Below are 12628 nucleotides of genomic sequence, written 5' to 3' on the forward strand. Positions count from 1 at the left end.
ACAGACAGTTCCTTCTTCTCTCTATAGCCCTATTTTTTTTTTTTTCATATCCCCTCTGTCACGTTAAAATGAAGTTTAAGGAAAAAATGTTCAGAATAACTGTATGAGCTAACTGTGATCTTTTAAATCTAGTTCAAGAAAAACACACTGAAAGCAATTTGCATTCACTCATGACTAACAAAACCCTTTTGATGTTATTTGAAAACAGGAAAGCATTATTTTAAGAACTATCACTGAAATTCATGGCAGGTTTATTACTGGAAGCCTCTCCTCTGTACATGTGTTTATTTTCAGTGGTGCCACCCAGCTTGCTCAGAAAATGGTTACTTCAGATATCTAAGCTAGGACCATTAGTCAGTCACTTATTCTGTTATGTTCTTCAGTGCTGAGGACATGAATCACAATGACTGAGGGCTGGATCTGCTATGTATCCCTTAAATATCTGATCCATCCATTCATATGACTGTGCCACACCCACTAGCTGTTCTGCAAGGCCTGATTTTAGTCAAGTGACAGGTACTGGAAGCACAGGGCTTTAGATTTGCATTTGCGCTTTCATTTCCAGAGGCCTGAGTGCACTCTTCTGCTTCACTATTTATGCTACTGACACTTGGTACACCCACTTACAGTCAGTGCCTTTGCAGTCAATGTAACAAGGAGACTGCCTGGTCTACCCTAAATCAAGAATGAGCAGGGAATAGTCCCACTCACTTTGTCATAAACAATAACATCAGAAATCCATCTGGAAGAGGGACTCACTACTCCCACACACTTGGCTGATTCAGCAAGCATAAGAGCCAGTAGGTGTTTTCTGCCATGTTTGGGAAGTCAGAGCGTGGTCTACTCCGTGCTGCCCATGTGGAAAAGCCTGGCCCACCTTTCTAGTACAGCAAAACCACAACCAGTCTTCTTCAGCACTTTGGACACATGGTACCCAAGTCTGTATTTATCGGTCTAAGGAATCCATCAAAATATGTATTTAAAGTAGTTTCAATTTCTCCCTCAGGAGGTCCACAGTCCTTCACCAGTGAAAGAATCTGGCAGCTGCTTTGAGAGTTCCTTTGAATCCAGTGATGAATCTCATTTTGAAAATCTCTGTTTCTGAAGGATCCCTGTCCTCCAAATACACTGTATTTTGACAATAAAAAATATTCTGTTTGTTTGCTTTATTCCCTGAATGACAGTGTCCTTGAAGAAGCTATCATCAGCCTTTTGGAAATAAACATAATTTTTCACTGAGCCATCACCAGTTGCCATTTCATGGAGCTAGGAGCAATGAATCCCTCTCCCATCTCTAACAACTCACCATGGCATTTGCCCCTTTGTAGCCTGTTGTTGATATCCATGTGTTATGCTAGGACAAAGATGAAAATACAGAGAAAGAACAAGATCTCATTTAAAATAGCAGATGATACATGCTCTTCATTTTCTACGTGCTTGAAAAACACCAATTTCACCCTCGCCAGTGATTAGTTAAAATAAATCATATAAGGACTGGACTGATGTACTTTAGAAGTGACACTGAGACTTTGCAAGAGAAGTTGGAAGGGAGCATTAGCAAATGCTGGTTTTAGGCACCATAAGAAATAGAGTTGCAAGTTTACTATCTTTGCAGTCCAAGCCAAAATGCAGAGACCTGGAAAGAAAAAATCCTTTCTCCCCTTAGTCATATTAAAAATTTATGTATTTGATGAACTGAAATGTCACCACTGGAATTCTAAAGGTCCTGCTAGAGTCCACCCTGAGTACTTTTCTTCTTAGAAATCTTATCTGTAAAAATTGGGCTTTGTCAGACTGACCTGTTTGGTGTCTCCTGCCTCAACTATAACTCCAAAGTTTAAATGAATTTGCTCTCTGTTTTGATACATTATTTAGCATTGCTACGAAAAAAAAGTCACTTTTCAAACATTTCTGTCTTTGAAAGGATTGGAGATTAGCTTTGTGGCTAAGGCCCTATTAGCATGGCCTTTACAGACCAAATTACCACTTTGGTGGAATTCATATTAGCTATTCAAATTGAGGCAGATGGCAATTTTTTTCTTCAGCAAAGGAAAGTTTCTGGTATATGCTTTAGGACAAGATAAACAAGGTTGATCTTTAGATGCTTATGGATGAGGATCTGTTAAAGCTGCAGGCCTAAAAGGCAGATTTCTTGTCAACATTAATTAGTTTCTGTGAACCCTAAATATAGCAATTTAAAAACAAGCATGATGAAGAAAAGCAGTTTTACCAACTTTCTGTTGTTCACACTCATGCAAAAAGATGGCAAAATGACTCTGACACTATGAATTCTGTGTCAGTGAGAAATGAATACCAAGCTCTGGAATTACAAAATTACTCAGAAGGACCTGACAGAGGCTAAAATGAGAGGAATAATTAATTACTTATACAGAAACCAAAGTGGAAATATGATAAGCATGACACAAATGAAAACCTGTGCTATTTTCTGACAGAGGAAAACATGTGGCGTGTAGCTATGCTGATAAATCTCTGTAGTTATTTCATTTGAGATACTTCATTCACAATATCACAATGGTGTTGTCACTGGTTCAATAACTATGCTCAGAATTTGAATGTGAGAACAAATTTTGAAAATTGCTGACATTACAGAAATGACTGCAGGTCCCATTCATTAGGTGCGAAAATTAATTAGGCAAATTTTACAAACCCTTACTTTTGACACCTGAGCAATGTAAATGCTCTCTCTCTCACTACTTTGTTCAAAATGGGAGGGGATTTTTAAACAACAGAATTGTTTGTGCTGTTCTTTGTCCTTCCAACAAAAGACCATTTTGGGAATGGGTCACTTTCTGGAAATCACATACTGCTGTAGGAGCTAAGAATTTGGGAAGAGATTATCTTTGTGTACCTCTGTTCAAGACTGGATATATAGAATACAAAGCTGAATTACAGCATTAACCAGATTGCAGATTGATAATTTATTCTGCAATAGAAAGCTCAATATCAAAACTACCTACTACCTCTTACCAAGGAGACTACTAGCTGTGACTACAGGCTGTGACTAGCTGAGACTACTAGCTGTGCAAAGTAAACAACAAAGAAAAGCATGAGATACCTTTTAAAAGGCTGACTAAAACTGGAAGGGAAAAAAAAAAGTAACATAGAAGTAAATTCAAATAACATTCAAATAAATGTGGGTGTGTCTCATCAAACACAGAAGCTACCATTTAAAATTCTAGACTATTCTACCTTCTCTAGAAAGATGGAGAAGCAGATATGCCCCCCCTCCCCCCCCAGTATGGAAGTCCTGAGTTATTACATAAGCACAATAATTAGATCAAAGTCAGAAAGTGCTGTGGTTGCTTTAGCTGCATAGAGCATAAGATGGCCACTTCTTCACTATCAGCCCCATCTCAGGGCTACCTTATCATCTTCTGTCATCTTAAGAAGTTGTATGCCTTTTGCTCATCTGTAAATCTGTGAAGGGTATATCTCACCTTCTGAGCTATTATAACCCCTGGACAACTGCAACATCTTGTAATGACTGCATGAGTCATTCTGAATATTCTTCAGTCCTTGGTTCTTTTAACTGACCAATATGAGATTAGCCTTATAGATGAAACTAGAAAAATACTCTTTGGGCATAAACGAACATCTTACGGTGAGAGTCTTTTCTTTAAACACATTCATTCAGAATCCTGTATCTGTCTCTCTAATAGCTCTGTGCTTCACTCAGACTCTGGAAATAGACATGAAATAGTACTTCAGTGAAAACTTTTACTTTTTGTACAAGGCTGTATTTACTTCATTGTTTACCAGTAAAGGAAAAACAGACGGTATGCTGCTATTAGATGCATACTATTACCACAAACATTGCCTTATACCTGACCTTCACATGAAGATACATGATCTGTGCATACTACTATCTCCATGAATATACTGGGTATTCACACAAGACAGACATAAAATTGGCCATGTCTAATTTTGTCCAGTGGATGAGAGAAACAAATTGATATTAAGGGCTTGTTTTATTCTGGCAAACGTCCAACTGTGGGAGACAGGCTGGGAGACACACAATAGTTTCTACAGCCTGTAATTGTAAAATGAACTTGCATTCATCATTGTGTCTAAAAAGTTATTACCTCAGGAGGGGAAACAGCTCCTTCCAAATCACCTGGATGGATAGCATGCAACAGAAGTAAGAATTAAAGTTCAGAGAAGAGTGAGTCTTACATCTGGTGGGCATTGGAGACAAAAAGAGCTTCTGCTGACCACAGACTGTACAGCTTGCTTTGAAGTAGTAAACAATACGTTTTTACAGTGATAACTTGTTGTTATAATATAAATCAAGGACTTCAGTATAGAGTTTGTTCAGCTTTCTTTACTAGTGTCTGGTCAATCAATCCATATAAATATTTGTGAAATTAATTAGCCAGGATGTCTAACACAAAGCCAGTGTAAACTCTTCCTGTTGTGTGCATTCACACTGGAATATCTGACTAGAAAGGTAAAGCCTTTAGAAGGAATGCACCTGACTGAACACAGTTTAATTAAGGAGTTGGACTGCTGATGGCTGTTACAGAATATCTAAAGAGAAGAATTTCTGAAGTGCCCATAAAATTTAATTTGCTAACATAAAAAACAAATGGGACTGCCACAAACAAAACCTAAGTCTTTATCAAAGGACTAGTTATTAATCATTATTTCAGCTATTGGAATTTGGATTATCGGCACTATCCCCTGAAGGGTTCAACTTTGGTGTCCCCATCGACAAACTTGGGCTGTGAATGCTTCTTGCAGAGCTATCTCTGTTGACCCTGCCCTCACCACTGGGGTAAGGCAGTTGTCAACAAAGCAATGTGCAGAGCAAAGTAATGAACCAACAGTAGAGGTCAGCCATGAACTGTAGATATCTTCTCCAGGTATCTTGCTGAACAATTTATGTTTACTGTACACCCAGAAAATTCTGGGGCACCTGTGCCAAAACAGCAGTGGATAACAAGATTAGGAGGAAAGAAAATTAGTTTCTTTCCCAGAATGAGACAGGCCAAAAAATCTGGGTACCAAGAGCACTGTCATGGGAGGTATAAATGGGTAATAACACTTTCTCTGTGAATAAGTAAGCTCCAACAGTGACTTGCTCCTCTCTGCTAGATGGTCCAAAAAGGTCAAGAAAATTAAACAAAAAATGAGAAAGAAGAAACTCAGTCTAGATGGACTTCTAAAAATAACACCTGAGAACTTTGACAGTGTATGCCCCTACATCAGCTATGGCCTGGCTTTTGGAGTTCCCATTGCCACTTGCTGCTTTCTACTACATCTTAGCAAAGTTGTTCAGTGTATCAACTCATTTGAAAAGGGAAATGTTTGGGGGTTTCTGTTGTTATGGCTGTAATTTATCATGCACCGATGTGCTGGGCTGCTTGGGTTGCCCCCACTTTCATCTGGTCCCATGCTCTTAAAAATATTTAAAGAATGGCTCAAATTAAGTCAGTGCTTCAGACAAACCAGATTACTTAGATTTTTAAAGTAGAGAATTATTATGGACTAACAAACTGCTGTTTGCTGGGTTATTTAAGAACAAGCATCTGGTTACCTACTGCAAATGTGGACACTCTTCAATATCTTTCTCCCCTAAATGCAGCTGCCTAGGATATTGATTTAACACAGCAACCAGATTGAAGGCCAGGGGGTTGAACTGAAAGAACTCACACACACTGTCAAAAATGTGCTTGAAGTTGCAAATGTGAACCAGACAATCAAAAAAATGCATTGAATTTGCTTTCCAACTGTGGTGCATTTTACCTATACCACGCAGGAGCTCAGTCATCATTTTGTTCGATCATAATTTTGTCAAGCACTAAACACAATGCCCCTCAGCCATGGCTGTTTTTTTCATATCTAGACAAAGCATCTAGCACCTGAGCCTCCAGTCCTACAACTCTGTTGGGGATTTAACAGTCATATGTGCAACATCATTTAGCCTATCTCCTTCCTCCCCAATATGAAGCCAAACTCCTGGTAACTGCCAGCACGACTTGCCCAGCCCTGGATCCCTAACCTGGCTGTCCTCCTGTCCTCTGTCTGGCTTTCCTCAAGCATCAGCTATCCTGCCCGGGCCACTCTGCTGCCCTTTGAGTAATTTATGCCTTCGACAGCAGCAGCTGCTGCTGCTGCTAGCAGAGTGGCCGAGCACTTGGGCTGAAGAGGGAAGCTGGGAGGGCAGCTTCGCGACCCTCAGGGCCCCGATGCCCTTTGGCCTCTTGGCTTAGCGCGGGCAGGCTGTTTTCCCCGCGGTACCAGGGCACGCAGGATGCCCCGCCGGGAGCTGAGCGGGCGGGCAGGGCCGACTTCATGAGCCTCTCTGCAGCCCGGGTCTCTGCGGGTGGGCGTGAGCCACCGGGGCTCGGGGACAGGCCCCGCGGGAGTGGGGACGGCTGTGGGTGGGGTGCGGCTGCCCAACAGGGGAGGGAGCTGCCCCCGCTCCCGTCTCTATAACGCCGGGGTCGCTTTACCCCAGCGCATCCTATCGCTTCGGTTGCGGCAGCAGTCGCTGAGCGGCTCCCTCCCCTCCGGCTCGGGGACGCTCAAGGATTAGGGAAGAGAGGGAAATCCATCAGGAGAAGCAGGAGGCGGGCCGTCAGCATCCTCCCGCTCCGCCTGAGCCGGCAGCGCCACAGGGCGAGCTCCGGTGCGAGCGCAGGAAGGGGCCGAGCTGCCGGAGGTCTCCGGGGCGCCGGCGGCTGCCAGCGATTCCCGGCAGCCCGGATCCGCCGCTCGGGGCTGGCAGGGCTTGGCGGCAGGAGAAGCCGCTGGTGCTGTTACCCTCCCTCGCCGCGCCAGGTCTCCCGGAATGGGCCTGCAGGAGCTGGCGGTGTGGCTGCTGGCGGCGGCGGGGCTTGTGCGCGGTGAGTGAACGCCGCGCTCCCTCCCGCGGGCTGCGGGGACAGCGAGTTCCGCGGGCAGCCGGGGGTAGTCGGGGCGGGCTGCGGCCCCGGGTCCTCCGCGGCCTCTCGCCGTCCTCTTCAGCCACCTCCCCAGGTCTTGCCGCTGTGGCTGTGACTCGGTCCCGGGCCGCTATACGGGCTCGCCAGCCGCTGGCTGCGAACATGGACGACGGACAGAGCGATGAGGATTGGGGTGCAAACTCTGCCAAGGCACTTAAATGGTAGCTGCTTCAGGGCAGAAATGTTGTGGGGGGAGTTCAGGACTAGAAAACAGGGAAGAGGGAAATCCGTCTGGAGCAGAGACCGGGAACGTTTGCATGCAGGGGACCTGTTCTTACCGTGACCCAGATTTCCTTTCATTCTGGAACTGCCTCTGTCCCTGATTTACTCTGCTCCATTCATGTGGACAAGCTTCATTCATGTGGACCTGCTCTATCTCCCTCCACAGAAAAACACCCCATAGAATAAAGACCCTCCCTGTGTGAAGTGTAAAAAGGACAGAAATCCCTGTTATCATCTCTGCCAGGCACCCTGTACCCCACTCCATGTATAGTTGCATGAACAGAGAACAAAGTGGAGAGTACTTGCCCCAAGTTCTCAGTCTGAAGCAGTCTGAGAGCATAGTCAGTCTAACCTGTGGCCATTTTTCTCCCATTGTCTTGCCGATGCCCTCTGCTGTATTTGTGTTCTGCTCTCTGGTTATAGCTGTGCCAGGACAGGTGTCAAAATGCAGGTAGGGTATTTCCACTTCATCACTTCTTGCTGCTGGACCAAAGGGTGCATATGTTAACCAAGCATCATTAGCATTTAAAATTTATCACTCCTTGCCAGCCAAGAAATGATCAAAGAGGGAATCCCCCTTACAGGCTGGGATGAAAAGAAAGAGTGAAACACTTGTTGTAAGATTTTGCTGTATTATCTAATGAGCTACGTGAACTGCAGTTGCAATTTTCTGGGAATGCAGCAAGAATAGTTAGTCTGATAGCCTGTTAATCTGATAGCAGGAAAAGAGGATATATTCTATCTTTATTTTATGATGTCCAATCCTACTCATTTATGTATTTATTCCTCTGCCTGAAGAGTCCCTGCAAGGAGAGTTCCAAAGGAAGCTTTACAAAGATCTACTGAAAAACTACAACCCTCTGGAGCGACCAGTTGCAAATGATTCTCAGCCGCTCACTGTCTATTTCACCCTCAGCCTCATGCAGATCATGGATGTGGTGAGTCTGTAACCTTCTAGGAAACTATATCTTTATAAAGGTAGATTTTTCCTTCCTAGAATGCAGACTTGTAACAGCAAAGGAAGACTGCAAGACATTGGAAAGCCCAAATAATTCAAGATACAATGCCAAACTTTGACTGCTTTTTAAAAGAAGTTGAAGTTTGCTTCTTCCTTAGATCTCAGTGTTTCTCAACATTTTTAGCAGTATCAACTATTTAAAATGAAGCTCAACCTACATATTGTGCCTTTTCAATCCTGCTTATAATCAGCAAGAAGTGTAGTCAGGGTGGGATGGGGTATGCAAAACCTAAGTTCTGGATTTCTCATGGCCACTAAAGAGCTTATTTTTGGAGATGGCAGGGGAGGAAAGAAAGTGGCTATCCTGGACAAAATCCAAGTTACAACATTTCTCTTGTTTAGACAAGATTGCTACATTTTATAAGCTTAAACTTTGGCTGCTCTATTTGTACCCATGCTTGTTTGGTATATCTCCCGGGCAGGCTTGTAAAACACCCTCTAGGATCATTTGGGTTGAAATATGAGTAATTTAAGCTTCTCTCTGTCATAGTGGCAGAAAGATCAAACTATGTATAAGTGGATTCACAGTATTCATTTTTACTGAATTCAACTAGCTATGGCCACTAATAAAGAAGTTAATTACTTAAAACTAGTAGTTAACTTCAGAATGTAATTATTTTTCCATTAGATGCTTAAAGCTTGAGGTACAACAAAAATTAAAAAAAAAAAGATGAGATTGTTCATGACAAGTGTCTTGCTTTTTGTACCCTCACAAACTGCCAATTGCCAAAACTGAGACAGTGTTCATTTAATGTCTGAAGGACAGCACATGCAGAGAACTCTGCAAGTTTAAATGCTCATAGTTTCTATGAACAATGTTGCTAGTTTTAGATTTATTAAACCTAAGGTGAAAACTATATTGCCAGTGCAATATTTACTGTTTGCTAAAGTCAGAGTAGGCAGGTGCAGTCAGTGAGCTGTTGGAGTATCAGTGCCACTAAAAACAACAGGCAAAATATGTCAGTTCTATCCTTGTCTATGACAGTTAAGTTTTAGTATCTGATAACAAGGAGTGAAACAGAAGCTGTATGGAGTCATATGTTCCTTGAATGATAGTTAAGGAAGAAGGTGTGTTACACAACGTGAAACAACTTCAGAAGGTACTAGCAGACTGAACTCTCTGCAGACTGTGGCTATACTGCATGGACTCACACCTTCATGGGTCTCTTGCCACGTACAGTAGGCAAACTGGAGGACACAGCAGAAATAACCACGCACTTCTCTGAGCCTCAATATCATTTGTGTGATGGAGATTTGGTCTAGCTCCTCTTTCATGTGCATCAGGCCCCTTAATGGCTCCTGCAGCAGCTTCTACTGCCTGCACATCTCTGATGTTTATCTTTGTTAGTAATAGACCAATCTGTTCAGGAAAGATTGGCCAGTCTGTTCAAGGCCTGTTCAAACAGAGCACCTGAAGAAAACTCCAGATTGTAATATATCTCTGCAGAACTCAACACAGTTTTGAGTGTATGAGCCTTAAACCAGGCTTCATTCCCAATCATGGACTTAGCTTACAAGGCCTTCTGTAGTTCCCTTTCAAGAAATGACCTCCTGCTGCAGTATGTGCCTTCTCATAGCTATTGGAGGAACTTCTGCCTTGGTACAGGACAGTTCAACACAACTTTTTTTTGTGCAACTACATTCAGTGTTTGGTTTATTTTCATAAGCAGGATAAAATCCCTGATGCTGTGGGGGTTTTGTTGTTTGGTTGGTTTTGTTACTGTTAGTACTACACAGTTCATTTCAGAACAATTTCAGGTAATTTTTTCATCAATACCCTTAGTTGCAGGAAGGAATACTGAAAGGAACAGGAACGCAGGTGTAATTAACAAGTGGCCCAGAAGTTGGTGCTACCAAAAGAATTTTGGGTTTTTCAACCTTGGGGAACTTTCTATGGCACCAGGTCTGCTAGCAACAGATGGAATACATCCGTCCCAGAGGGGGAGAAAGATCTTAGAACTTGAGAATGGCCTATCCCCCAGAGGGAAAAGGGTTCTATCAAGGGAGTTGGCAGGTCTCATTGACAGGGCTTTAAACTAGATTCAAAGGGGGAAGGGGCTGAAACCAGTCCCTCCAGACAGGAGTATGGGGGTGGTAAGATGGAGTCAGGGGTGAAACCAGCAGCCCGGCTGAAGTGCATGTACACTATTGCACGCAGCATGGGTAACAAACAAGAGGAGGTGGAAGCCTTGTTGCAACAGGAAAGTTATGATGTAGTTGCCATCACAGAAACGTGGTGGGATAACTCACATGATTGGAGCACTGTAATCGATGGCTACAGGCTCTTCAGGAGAGACAGGTGAGGGAGAAGGGGTGGAGGGATAGCCCCGTACATCAGAGAGGCTCTAGATGCCATGAAACTAGGTTCAAGGATGATCAGGTTGAGTGCCTGTGGGTGAGAATTAGAGGGAAGGCCAACAAGGCTGACATCCTGGTTGGAGTTTGTTATTGGTCCCCCAACCAGGATGAAGAGGTTGATGAATTATTCTACAGGCAGCTAGAGGCTGTCTCAAGATTGCCAAACCTTGCTCTTATGGGCAATTTTAACCTGCCTTTATCTGCTGGGAACTTAACACAGCAGAGAGGAGGCAGTCTAGAAGGTTCTTAAGAGTGTATGGAGGATAGCTTCTTATCACAGCTGCTGTGTGAGCCTACCAGGGCTAAGGCTTTGCTTGATCTTCTTTTTACAAACAAAGAAGGGCTGGTGGGAGATGTGGTGGTTGGAGGCTGTCTGGGGTCCAGTGACCATGAAATAATTGAGTTTTCAATATGCAGTCAAGCTAAGAGGGGCAGCAACAAAACCTCCACTCTGGTCTTCTGGAGGGCAGACTTCAGGTTACTCAAGGAACTAACTCAGAAGATACCTTGGGAAACAGCCCTTAAAAACAAAGGGGTCCAGGAGGGCTGGATCTACTTCAAGAAAGAATTCTTGGAGGCACAGGAAGAGGCTGTGCCAATGTGCCCGAAGATGAGCCGCCAGGATAGACAGCCAGCCTGGATGGGCAATGAGCTTCTGAAGGAATTAAGGGGAAAAAAGAGGTTGTATCATCTTCGGAGGAAGGTGAGGTAACCCATGGAATGTTTAAGGATGTTGCTAGGTCATGCAGGAAAAATATTAGAGAGGCAAAAGCCCATTCAGAGCTTAGACTGGCCACTGCTGTGAAGCACAACAAAAAATCCTTCTACAAATACATCAATGGGAAGAGGAGGGGCAAGGACAACTTCCACTCCTTGGTGGACATGGAAGGGAATATTGTAACTAGAGATGAGGAAAAGGCAGAGGTACTTAACACTTTCTTTCCCTCAATTTTCAATAGCAGGATAGGTTGTCTTTCAGACAACTGGACTCATGAGCAGCAGAGAGATTCAGGGAGCAGTATAGTTCCCCTGTAATCCAGGAGGAAGTAGTTAGAGACTTGCTTAGCCACTTGGATCCCCACAAGTCCATGGGACCAGATGGGATCCATCCTAGGGTGCTGAGAGAGCTGGCAGATGAGCTCACCAGACAACAGTCCTGGCTCACCAGAGAGGTCCCACATGACTGGAAGCTGTCCAACATGATGCCCATCCACAAGGAGGGCCAGAAGGAGGAACCAGGGAATTACAGACCTGTCAGCCTGACCTCAGTGCCAAGCAAGATTATGGAACAGGTCATCTTGAGTGCAATCACACAGCACTTACAGGATGGCCAAGGGATCAGGCCCAGCCAGCATGGATTTAGGAAGGGCAGGTCCTGCCTGACCAACCTGATCTCCTATTATCAGGTGACTCGCCTGGTAGATGTGGGGCAGGCTGTGGATGTAGTCTACCTGGACTTCAGCAAGGCCTTTGACACTGTCCCCCACAGCAAACTCCTGGCCAAGCTGTCAGCTCATGGCTTGGACAGCAGCACTCTGTGACGGGTTAGGAACTGGCTGGAGGGCTGAGCCCAGAGAGTGGTGGTGAATGGTGCCACATCCAGCTGGCAGCCAGTCACTAGTGGTGTCCCCCAGGGATCAGTGCTGGGGCCCATCCTGTTTAATATCTTTATTGATGATCTGGATTAGGGGATTGAGTCAGTCATCAGTAAATTTGCAGATGACACCAAGCTGTGGGCAGGTGTTGATCTGTTAGGGGGTCGGAGAGCTTTGCAGAGGGACCTTGACAGGCTGGACAGATGGGCAGAGTCCAATGGCGTGAGATTTAACACCAGTGTCGGGTTCTACACATTGGCCACAATAACCCCATGCAGTGCTACAGGCTGGAGACAGAGTGGGTGGAGAGGAGCCTAGTAAAGAGGGACCTGGGGGTACTGGTCAATAGTAGGCTGAACATGAACCAGCAGTGTGCCCAGGGGGCCAAGAAGGCCAGTGGCATCCTGGCCTGTATCAGGAATAGTGCAGCTAGCACTGGTCAGGCCACACCTTGAGTACTATGTCCA

At 44.4% G+C, this 12628-nt stretch overlaps 1 protein-coding gene across 1 annotated transcript in view; it reads left to right on the forward strand.

The window, feature by feature from the left end:
- The first annotated feature begins 6634 nt into the window (after positions 1-6634).
- The window catches only part of CHRNA7 (cholinergic receptor nicotinic alpha 7 subunit), a 48023-nt gene continuing 42029 nt past the window's right edge, over positions 6635-12628 (forward strand). Inside the window, exons 1-2 of the mRNA XM_068143955.1 lie at positions 6635-6869; positions 7989-8128. Of these exons, the coding sequence (XP_068000056.1) occupies positions 6815-6869; positions 7989-8128 (195 nt within the window). The 5' untranslated portion in view covers positions 6635-6814. The remainder of the gene's footprint in view (positions 6870-7988; positions 8129-12628) is intronic.

Source organism: Melanerpes formicivorus, unplaced genomic scaffold (genome assembly GCF_026170545.1).
Source record: "Melanerpes formicivorus ecotype bairdi unplaced genomic scaffold, bMelFor1.0.p_v2 SCAF_10, whole genome shotgun sequence".
NCBI lineage: Eukaryota > Metazoa > Chordata > Aves > Piciformes > Picidae > Melanerpes > Melanerpes formicivorus.